A 12,429-nucleotide genomic window follows, 5' to 3' on the forward strand; every position below is an offset into this window, starting at 1 on the left:
CAACAACCGTATCATTTTCTGGTCGGAAAACGACAAGCATGATGGTAATTAGCGATCTCTAAACCTTTGTAACAGGATCACTCTTCCCTCTTACGTAAGTGCAGCTCTCTCAATTTACCAAAAGACAGGCGCTCTTGTGTATAATTTCCAAAACGGCTGTTGTATAGTCTGAATAACTAAAGAAATGTGCAATACTTGATATATTCGTTACGTGGAAAATGACACTGAAAATTTCAAACCTATTGGTATATTTTTCACGGAAGTATTATGTAATAGTAATCGAGAAAGCAGTCAATATTTCAACAATATATGTTGTACTTTTCTGTCTGAGGTCAAGTTCAGCAAGAGGGACGTTTGTCACGAGGCTTATTTTGCATGGATAAAATTACCACGCAGGCTTATTAAGTGGCACTTGTGCGGTAGGCTTTAGTTAGCTGTTTACTGAGTGGGCGCCTATTTAGATAGTGGGTTATCCTCCAAGAAACATGCGGTGTGTGTTCTCCAATAAAAAAGGAAAGAAATTTAAGTGATAATGACTATCACACCAGTTTAACATAGTATTCAAATATAGCGTAATTCTTAATGAATCTGTTGAACTTTGTTTGAACGGTCAACTTAACGTCTTACTGTGCTTCTTTAATAACGAATTTAGTAATTCAACATGCGTTTGATTGTAGCACAAATTATGTTTAACAGTCACGTTTTAAAATATTCCAGTATATAAGCAGATAAACAGCGAATATATAATATACACTCTTAAAATGGGAATTTTAAATATTCTGACACTTAAATGAAGCATGGATTACTTCTTAATCGTGAAAAAATGAAATGCCATAGAGGCTAACACTATTCGTTTAATTTTTAACCAGTAAAAAATTGGCATTTTAGATGTCGCAACTACCTATGGAACATTGTTAGATTGAGATGTAAATAATAATAAACAAATCACTTGGTGATGGTTCCAAACACTTAGCTATGTAATATGTCGTGGAATTTCCTAGTTCACCGACATCATATAAAGGACAGCGTCCCTTCCCCTATCTCATTACTACAGTGATGTTTGTTTTAAAGTTGAGCACAAAGGATCAGAATGAGCTATCTGTGCTCTTCTCATTACGGGTATCGAAACCCAGATTCTGGCGTTATAAGTTCACAGATATGCCGCTGTGCCACTAGGTGGCCTACAGTGATGTATTTACTGGTCATCATTATAGTGGTCAACCGAAATATTGCAGTTGTTAATGTGTCTTAATTCAATCTTGAACTATATCTTGTATATAAATTCCTTCGTGAAATGTAGAAACTCTCATAAAAGAATCGCATAATAAATATTCGAATCAGTATCAGATTAAAAATAACATTACCATGGTCTAGACCCTTCATATTTATTTTAATAATTTTCATATTGCTTCAATACTAATTTATTATTACAATAACCTGTGACTGTCATCATGCAGTAAAAATCTGGCACCAGACGCTGACACACATTAACTGAAAACGATACAAACATTCAACTAAAAGCATAGCTAACAACGGTACACATTGAAAACTGCCTGTATATAATTTTTATACATATAATCTAGTTAAGAATTTTCTTCTTTAGTGGCATCAAAAGTAAAAACAACCTTAAAGATAAAAACTCTAAACAAAACAGTTTTAACCTACAGATCTCGTTAATTCGTGAATATTGGTTTATTAGCTTCATTTTCTTGCAAGGAGTAAAGGTTAAACCTCGCTTAACTTAAATTTATTGGTCATTAACTGAAGCTAATAATTTGTTTTTAGTATATTACAATTATCCACACTATATTAATCTTGTCTACCCCACCCTGTGGGCCAGTGGTAAATTTATACAACGGCAAAATACCTATTTAAAGTATCTGCAGTATACTGAGTGCAGAAAGCCCATTACGCAGCTAAGCCTTACGTTTGTTTGTTTGTTTTGAAATAAGCACAAAGCTACACAATGGGCTATCTGTGCTCTGACCACCACAAGTATCGAAACCCGGTTTTTTAGTGTTGTAAGTTCGCAGACATACCGCTTAGCTACTGGGGGGCCTAAGTCTTACGAAAACAAACTAATGTTCATCTTAAAAAATCTGATCGTTCTGTTTCTCTGTGTCTCAAATTATAATCTCGTTGATAGAAATTAAGTGTAGAACTTTCCTGGGAGCCATTGTATTTCTGTTGTTAAATTAATATCTGACAATATGCATTCCTTGAAAGATAACGACCCTCTCTTAGCAGGATTTCTGAGAGTGATGAAGTTTTTCACCCACATCACCGGTTTTTTTTCTAAATATTCATCTCCATTTGTTGGAATGTTTTGTCATCTTCTTCAACCGTTATTTAACACTCCTACGAAAAGTGGGGCCTAATAGGCCCCAGGGCAACTTGAAAGGTTATTAATATTAGGCTAATAATTTTGTATTTAAATGAAATTGCCATTTAAATCCATTAATGAATGGATTAACGAGATTCCCACTGTCCTTATCTACTATCTAGCGAAACCACAGCCAGGGGAACGGGCTTGGAGAAATTAGGACTAGAAACGTCTTTTCGTAGGAGTGTTAAACCAGCATTCATTCAACTTTATAATATCTTCTTTACGTTGTTTTTGTTGAATAAGAGACGTTATCTGTTAAAAATCGAGTGCGCGTAGAATTGTTTTATGAAGTAATATAATGGGAAAAGTTTGCTTCTAGTTCATTCATTATAAAGTTAGAAAATCTTGGAAAAAATGTGTTTAACTTTCGCTCATACACTCTTCTAATTTTGAGCTGTTAGACTACAAAGGTAGGCAGCCACTGCACAGTACCCACCGCCACTCTCAAAGCGATCCGAAAGCGCGAGCGTGTGCGTTTTCTTATAGCAAAGCCACGTCGGGCTATCTGCTGAGTCCACCAAGGGTAATCGAATCGAACCCCTGATTTTAACGTTGTAAATCTGTAGACTTACCGCTGTACCAACGAAAGCGAATAGCGAGTTTCTTCTATGACAATGGGATGAGAGTTGCGAACCCTCTGATTCACACATTAGACACGCTAATTATTACGCCACGCCCAGTCTAATTATTTTATGAATACGATTAAAATAATGGATTTTTTTTTAGTTAAAGGAAAGTAGGTAAACGGGTTTTATTACTTTACATATAAGGCCCCCAGTGGCTCAGCGGAATGTCTGCGGACTTACAATGCTAAAAACTGGGTTTCGATATCCGTGGTGGGCAGAGCACAGATAGCCCATTGTGTAGCTTTGTGCTTAACTCAAAACAACAACAACAACAACTACTTTACATATAAATATAGAAAAAGAGAGAGAGAAAGAAAGAGGGCAAACACGACAGTTGCTAACAATGGTTGTTTTGTAAAATATCTTTTTAGATCGGAATTCTTAGTAAATTCAGAAAAAGGTCCTTGAAGAGGTCGATGCTCTTGAACGGTTTTTTTTTTTAATATTTTTTATAGGACAAGGACTAGTTTGCGGCAGCAGTTTCAATGCCAACGCAGACGTGGTTTCAAGTGCGCCCCCTGCTGAACACGCTTGATAATTACTTCGTGTGGTTTTAAAGTGAACTGCACATTATCATTATATTTATTTTGTGTTCTGTTAAAGGACCGAATGAAACTTTAAAAAACATTCTGCAGCTGTTACAATAGTGCGGTATGGATCATAAGTGTACTGTAAAAATACACGAAAATGTTAAAAAATTAAACAGTCTGGGAAAGTTACGACGGAAATTGTCATGTGGCTTAACTAAATTATGAAGGCAAAGAAAAATACGAATCGATGATTTTTGTATGCGGTTTTAAAAAACAAATGCTTCCACAAATTTGTACGGCTGTTGCAAGCTGTGAAATATAACTAAAATAGCTGTTACAAATTAGAAGTAGTGGTAACTACAACATTTCTGAGTAGTCAACTTAGCTTTTAAAATTTTTGACATAATATTATAAAAAATAAAAAAATAAGCTTTTTCTTTTGTAAAATAGAAATTTACATTTTCAAGAAGATTTTATATTAAATAAAATTAAGTTTTGAAAATAGTTATAACCTTTCAAGCTGTGGACTCGGCAGATAGCCTGATGTGGCTTTGCTATACGAAAACACACAAACGCACATACCCTTTATTATCAGACTACTGAAAAAAAAAAAAAAATTACCAAAAATATTAAATATGGAAAATTACGGCACGTTAGCTAACTAGTTTTTATTTTCAGTGCATTATACTTATCTCAGGAGTAAAATCGGGTGTGCTAAGTATACTGGAAAAACGTTCTACAATTAAACCTAAATTACTTAAATCATAACAAATCGGCTTTTAATTTTGCGTTTTACGCAGCCGAGAAAATGTAAGGTTTTTAAACTGATTGACACAGGAACGGTCAGTGTAAGGACTAGTAAATGCACAGAAAAAGTACAAAACTAAAAACATAAACTATTACTGTGTTTCTGGCTAACGCACTCGTAAAGAACGCCTTGGTTTAGTTCAACCCAGTTTCAGACTACCATGTTTAGAAATAGCACCCTTGTTTTCTTCAACACAATTTCAGACAACTATATTTATGAACAGCATCCCTGTTTTGTTCAACCGAGGTACTCACTAACGTACAGTACTCTGCTGAAGTGTTAGGACAGGAGAACATTTTTTTTATTATTTCCAGTTTATGGGGTTAATTCTTACATGCCTTTGTATAATGTAAATTTCAACACTATAGTAATGCTTCTCTGACCCCAGTTGATGATTGAATTAGCCAGTGTGAGAATAGTTTTTCTTTAAAATTCCTACATCACATGGTTTGCATGAACATACTGATCAAAGTTAGGGTTTGAAATAACTGTCACGGTACTCTATGCAATGTCTTAACTGTATAGAAAGAAGCTAGCATATGGTACCAGTATTTGTTAGAAGACAGCCTGGCATGGCCAGCAGGTTAGGGAGCTCAACTCGTAATATGAGGGTCACGTGTTTAAATCCCCGTCACATCAAACATGGTCGCCTTTTCAGCTGTGGAGGCATTATGATGTGGTGATTAATTCCACTATTCATTGGTAAAAGAGTAGTCTAAGAGATGGCAGTGGGTAGTGATGACTAGCTGCCATCCCTCTAGTCTTACACTGCTAAATTAGAGATGGCTTGCACAGATAGCCTTGGTGTGGCTTTGAGGAAAATTAAAAAACAAAAACAAAATATGTTAGAAGAAATCAGTTTGACAGGACTGCACAAAAACTTTGATAAAACAGTGTTTAACGCTATATATATTAAGTTTTGTTGTCATGCCATGGCCAAAAAAAACTTAAAGAATTGTCAGTAGAGCAGAAACTTGACATTAAAGCTTTACATGATGCTAGTTGGACAACCTGACAAATTGCTACAGACTTGAGATGCTCCCCAAACACTGTCAAATACACCCTAGATAGCGAGACCACAAAGGTAAATTTGAAAACAGGAAAGAATAAGGCAGAACATCTAATCCCAATGATACTGATGTTAAGTATCTTCAGTTTGTGCAGCCTTCAGCACAGAAGAAAGACTGTTACTGATTTCAAGTACGAGATAAACGATCATGTACCAAATGACATAAGAGTGTCCAGATCTGCACTATCAAGAAGACTCAATAAGAATGGAATATTTGGTCATGTAGCAGTTAATAAACCTTTACTTTTATCTCCAAATATTGGCAAGAGACTGAAATTTGCTAAAAAACAACAACAAAAGTACAAAAGTGGACTGTTGATGATTGGAAAAGGGTGTTATGGACAGTTGAGTCTATGTTTGAAATATATGGTTCAAAGTATAGGTTGTACATCTAGCAGAAGAAAGGTGAAAGATAACTTCATTGCATAGCCCCTACCACAGAACACAGGGGAAGCATTGTGGTAGTTTTGAGGCAGTTCTCTGCTGAGGCAACAGGAGATATTTACAAGACAGATGGAATAATGGGTCAGCACAAGTACCATCACATATTGATCTGTCATGGTATACCCTGTGGTTTGCATATTATTGGTAAATTATTCTACAACCAAGAAGATAACTGCAAATACTCATACACTTGATATAGAAGTTAGCTAAGAAAGAAGTCGTTGGAGTCAGTAAGATGATGCAATGGCCCCCACAGAGCCCTGATCTCAACCCAATTTAACAGTTCTGGGATTTAATAGATAAAAAATTTAACAAATCAAAAGTTATTCACAAAAAACATCACAGGAGTGTTTTAGAGACGTTTGGAGTCAAATCCCAAGAGACAATTTGATTAAATATGTTGCAACAATACCCTGTCTGCAGTTATTAAAACAAAGGGGAACACAGAAAATATTAACTGTCTGATGAACTCTAGCACTTCCATAGTGTTTCTGTTGTACTACATGTGATGATACTCTCCAATGGTGCAGTGGTATGTTTGTGGACTTATACTGCTAGAAACTGGGTTTCGATACCCATGGTGACCAGAACACAGATAGCCCTTTGTGAATTTTGTGCTTAACTTCAAAACAAACATACAGTGACTAAAAATATTGATGTTTAACACATTATTTATTTTCTACTGTTCTTTGAAAGTAGCCTAAAATCTAATTTTTGACTTTGTTCTAACACTTTCGCATAGTACTGAATTAATAAAAAACACCCTTGTTTGGTACAATCTGATTTTGTTTTTAGAAAAAGTGTCAGGTCAACTCATGAAAGATGTCCATTTATGAAATTGTTTGGACAGCTAACAATTTACTTTACTTACAAAACGTATCACAAACAGACCTGGATAATAAATATACTGTTGGCAATTTTACTATTGTCTTTCTCCTTAACTTCCATATTTTTCTCTGATGTTAATAATTGGTTATTTTATTAATCATTTCTTACTCCATAGGTTATTATTAGACTAATGTATTCTTTAATTTACTGCTAAACTTCTGCTTACTTATTTATCTATTGAATTTAACATGACTCTGGTCCTACAGTTATCTAGAGATACTGTACTTCTACAGCTACTGCATATTTAACATTACTCTGGTTCTACAGTTATCTAGAGATACTGTACTTCTACAGCTACTGCATATTTAACATTACTCTGGTTCTACAGTTATCTAGAGGTACTGTACTTCTAGAGCTACTGCATGTTTAACATTACTCTGGTCCTACAGCTATCTAGAGATACTGTACTTCTACAGCTACTGCATATTTAACATTACTCTGGTTCTACAGTTATCTAGAGATACTGTACTTCTACAGCTACTGCATATTTAACATTACTCTGGTTCTACAGCTATCTAGAGATACTGTATTTCTACAGCTACTGCATATTTAACATGACTCTGGTTCTACAGTTATCTAGAGATACTGTACTTCTACAGCTACTGCATATTTAACATTACTCTGGTGCTAAAGTTATCTAGAGATACTGTACTTCTACAGCTACTGTATATTTAACATTACTCTGGTTCTACAGTTATCTAGAGGTACTGTACTTCTAGAGCTACTGCATATTTAACATTACTCTGGTTCTACAGTTATCTAGAGATACTGTACTTCTACAGCTACTGCATATTTAACATTACTCTGGTTCTACAGTTATCTAGAGGTACTGTACTTCTACAGCTACTGCATATTTAACATTACTCTGGTTCTACAGTTATCTAGAGATACTGTACTTCTACAGCTACTGCATATTTAACATTACTCTGGTTCTACAGTTATCTAGAGATACTGTACTTCTACAGCTACTGCATATTTAACATTACTCTGGTTCTACAGTTATCTAGAGGTACTGTACTTCTAGAGCTACTGCATATTTAACATTACTCTGGTTCTACAGTTATCTAGAGATACTGTACTTCTAGAGCTACTGCATGTTTAACATTACTCTGGTCCTACAGTTATCTAGAGATACTGTACTTCTACAGCTACTGCATGTTTAACATTACTCTGGTTCTACAGTTATCTAGAGATACTGTACTTCTACAGCTACTGCATGTTTAACATTACTCTGGTCCTACAGTTATCTAGAGATACTGTACTTCTACAGCTACTGCATGTTTAACATTACTCTGGTGCTACAGTTATCTAGAGGTACTGTACTTCTACAGCTACTGCATGTTTAACATTACTCTGGTTCTACAGTTATCTAGAGATACTGTACTTCTAGAGCTACTGCATGTTTAACATTACTCTGGTGCTACAGTTATCTAGAGGTACTGTACTTCTACAGCTACTGCATATTTAACATAACTCTGGTTCTACAGTTATCTAGAGGTACTGTACTTCTACAGCTACTGCATATTTAACATTACTCTGGTTCTACAGTTATCTAGAGATACTGTACTTCTACAGCTACTGCATATTTAACATAACTCTGGTTCTACAGTTATCTAGAGATACTGTACTTCTACAACTACTGCATATTTAACATTACTCTGGTTCTACAGTTATCTAGAGATACTGTACTTCTAGAGCTACTGCATATTTAACATAACTCTGGTTCTACAGTTATCTAGAGATACTGTACTTCTAGAGCTACTGCATGTTTAACATTACTCTGGTGCTACAGTTATCTAGAGGTACTGTACTTCTACAGCTACTGCATATTTAACATTACTCTGGTTCTACAGTTATCTAGAGGTACTGTACTTCTACAGCTACTGCATATTTAACATTAGTCTGGTTCTGCAGTTATCAATGCTACCCTGTTTCTGGAAGTAAAACTTAATAATTCCTTCAACGATCACCTTATATGAACGAATCCGAAAGATGAAAATGAAATCAGAAAACAAAGAATTGTTGAGGAAGTCCAAACCGATTTACACTTAAAAATTGACATTAAATTTTTAATGTTATCTAAAACATAAAGAGTGCCGTTTAATTTCTGTCATTTGTGTATTATTGGTGAAATTGTAAGGCTATAACTGTCGGTAAATTCTTATATTACGAAATGGTTCATTTACATATTCCCAACAATATTTATAAAAAGCTTTGTTTCAACACATCCCTTTGTGAAAACGTGTAATTCGCCTGAAATGTTTTAATCAACTTCATCAGTCGAGTATAACAGTAGAGTGGATGAAATTGTGCCAAACCTTTCTTGGTACGTTTTTTTTTTTTTTTAATATATACCATCGTTTTCTTTAGTGATTGATGTAACTTAGAATAAAGTTTCCCCTTCTAATTTTCTCAAACAAAACGTAAAGAATGTACAGTAAATTTTAATAATACAGCCATTATATCGGAAACACAAAAAAAATTTACGAATGAAAACAGGATTACCTGGAACCATTGTTTAAGGGGACGTCTTCTTTGGGAGCGTACCATTCAACAGCAGCGGCGTTCCGGTAAACACAGTTAAACAGGCCGGTGTTTCCTTCCTTTACGACGATGTCTTGGGGCAATTCTACTATCCTTGCCGTCTTTTCACCTATACAAATAAATAATTGACCACGTGGTCTACTCCACTGAATAACACCTATTTTGTATCAGGAACCAGATTTATCACGTTTAACTCTTTAGAAGGAACTATAACAGCTTGCAAGTACAAAATTTTATTGAAACTTGAAACATATTTGTATGCTAACAAGTAGTTTAAGATGAAACTAACAAATATCTGCACAACTAGGAAGTGTGAACTAATGTTTAAATTTTTATCGCACTGCCTAATCACCTAAAAGATGAGTTCTTTATTTTGATCTGAGAGATTAGAGGAAAAACAGCTAGTTAAACACTACCCATTGTCAACTCTTGGGCTACTCTAGCAGGGTTTTAGTGTTACTCCTTTAACGCATTGACGGCAACAAATTGGAGAGCGTAATTTTGCCACAATGAGACGTGAAATTGGCTATGCGACAAACTTTTGTTACTGAAATGACCTGCACGTCAACTAATAAACTATCTCATCGATAGCCTGAGTTACTCGTGATAAGGTCATTAGACGCACCGCACATATCACGTTTTATTGCGGTCACGTGGCACTTGAAAAGTAAATAATTCGTTCTTACTGGTGGTAAAAATGCCCAAACATCAAATGTGGGCTTTCGCTGATATCTTAGTCACTGAAATACTGGTTATAGTCCAGTGGTTCCCACCCGCGAATCAGCGGACTGGCAGATATATCCAGTGAATATATAATTCTTTCTTAGTAAATGACTGCATTATTTAAATTATATATTTTTTTTCAAACTTGTTTTTACGAACTCATGTAGAGTTACTTATCTGAAGTATGTCTATAGGTCACATACTGTATTATAGGCCTACATACCCCTAACGATTTGTAATCACGAAATTTGGGAATCACCATTCCAGATTACACTCTACTCACTTTATCGCAAGGAGAAATATCCCAACTATTTTTTTTATTTGTTGTTAAGCGCAAATCTACACGATGGGTTATCTGTGCTCTGCGTACCGAGAGTAAGGATTTGTTTGTTTGCTTGTTTTAGAATTTCGCGCAAACTCACATGAGGGCTATCTGCGCTAGCAATCCATAATTTAGTAGTGTGAGACTAGAGGGAAGGAAGCTAGTCATCACCACCAACCTCCAACTCTTGGACTACTCCTTTACCAATAAATAGTGGGATTGACCCACATATAAAACGCTCCACAGGCTGAAAAGACTAGCATGTTTGGTGTTACAGGGATTTGAACCTGCGACTATCAGATTAGGAGTCAAACGCCCTAACCACTATTCTCTGATAAAAGAATAGCCCAAGAGTTGGCGGTTGGTGTTGATAACTAGCTGTCGTCCCTCTAGCCTTTCACTCGTAAAATACGGGCGGCTAGCACAGACAGCCCTCGTGTAGTTTTGCGTGAAATTTTAACCAAACCAATATAGTAAAACAATTTTGCAATACTCGAATGTTTAGGAAACAAAAATTTGGGAAGCGGGTAATTTGGATTATGATTGATTTGTACAACCAGTAGGGCCGGCGAAAGTTTATTGGTGCCCCAGTGTGGACAAAAAACTTGCACCATTGAAAATTCACACTATCCTCGTCGTCTGTGTGCACGGGTCATTTATTTCACGACCTACATTTTCTGTATGCTTTTAACACTTTTGCATGCGATTATGAAGAACAGATTAATGTCATAGTAAAGTTTCATAACTAAAAGAATTATGTGAATGAACAGAAAATTCACTGACAAAGGTGATACTGCCATCACCTTTTAACTAGACTTGGTAGAGGTTAACTTCAAACTAACTTCTGATCAACGCAAGCTACGAACACAGATCGAAATACATTGTTACGTCAGTTGGGTACTTCCATTGTTGGTAATATTTTCGGTCGTAATCCCAATAATAATTCACATTTAAGAGAAGATTTTTGAAAATAGTAAAGACCTAAACTTCGAAAGTTTCATTGTCGAGTTTGTTTGTTCTTTTGTGGGTTGGCCATTATTCGGACCGTGCAGCTTAGATTTGTGACGACATATTTATTTGGAGACAGCGGTTACCCAGGAGAACTACATAAGTTTGTTTGCCACACATAATGTAATACTAGGCATATATGCATTCAGTACGAACTGATATATACAAGGTAATCGAATGATGGGCAATACAGCCACAGAAATGATGAATAGCAACATACCTAATGAACGTTTCGGAATATATATATTCCATCTTCAGCAACGTTCATTATTTTTCCAATTATTTTCTTAAATTAATATTTATTTTTGAGAGTTCAAAACCTAACTCCCCAAACATTTAGCTTCCGGACAGTAACTCACGACAAAACACTGGAACGTTAGAATGTTTGTTTGTTTTGTAATTTTGCACAAAGCTACTCGAGGGCTATCTGTGCTAGCCGTCCCTAATTTAGCAGTGTAAGACTAGAGGGAAGGCAGCTAGTCATCACCACCCACCACCAATTCTTGGGCTACTCTTTTACCAACGGATAGTGGGATTGACCGTCACATTATAACGCCCCCACTGCTGGGGGGGGAGAGCATGTTTGGCGCGACCGGGATGCGAACCCGCGACCCTCAGATTACGAGCCGCACGCCTTAACACGCTTGGCCATGCCGGGCCCTGGAACTTTAAGAATAAAATCAATAAAATGGTAAACATTTATTTGGGAAATACAATTTACGAAACTATCACAATGCTAGAAACACTATATTATTTTGTTGATTTGGGCTCTTAAAAGGTCAGTCTTACTTTGGAGAATAACTGGGAAGTTTTCAGTGCTGTCTACCGTTCCGGCATCATTGACACCTCGACAGGAAAATATTCCATTATCTGCCACGTTCACGTTATTTATGTGAAGACGTTTGTTGCGGAAGGATACACGTTCATTTCGAAAGAGTCTGTTACCGTTGTGAAACCACTGATACGTGATTTCTGGGTTTCCATCAGCCTTACACCGCAGGACCATGTCTCCTCCAACGAAAAGGTCTTCTGGACTCTTGGGTGAGTGTAGCTGTACTTTAGCCTTGTCCCCAATCCCTAT

At 36.0% G+C, this 12,429-nt stretch overlaps 1 protein-coding gene across 2 annotated transcripts in view; it reads right to left on the reverse strand.

Moving 5' to 3' along the window:
• Positions 1-12,429, reverse strand: part of LOC143229792 (inactive tyrosine-protein kinase 7-like) — a 93,687-nt gene that overhangs the window by 23,913 nt on the left and 57,345 nt on the right. For both annotated transcript variants that reach the window (XM_076462579.1, XM_076462578.1), the window contains exons 3-4: positions 12,138-12,425; positions 9,257-9,404 (exon numbers count right to left, since the gene is read on the reverse strand). In XM_076462579.1, coding sequence (XP_076318694.1) covers positions 9,257-9,404; positions 12,138-12,425 — 436 coding nt within the window. The remainder of the gene's footprint in view (positions 1-9,256; positions 9,405-12,137; positions 12,426-12,429) is intronic.

This window comes from Tachypleus tridentatus, chromosome 10 (genome assembly GCF_004210375.1).
Source record: "Tachypleus tridentatus isolate NWPU-2018 chromosome 10, ASM421037v1, whole genome shotgun sequence".
In the NCBI taxonomy this organism is placed as follows: domain Eukaryota; kingdom Metazoa; phylum Arthropoda; class Merostomata; order Xiphosura; family Limulidae; genus Tachypleus; species Tachypleus tridentatus.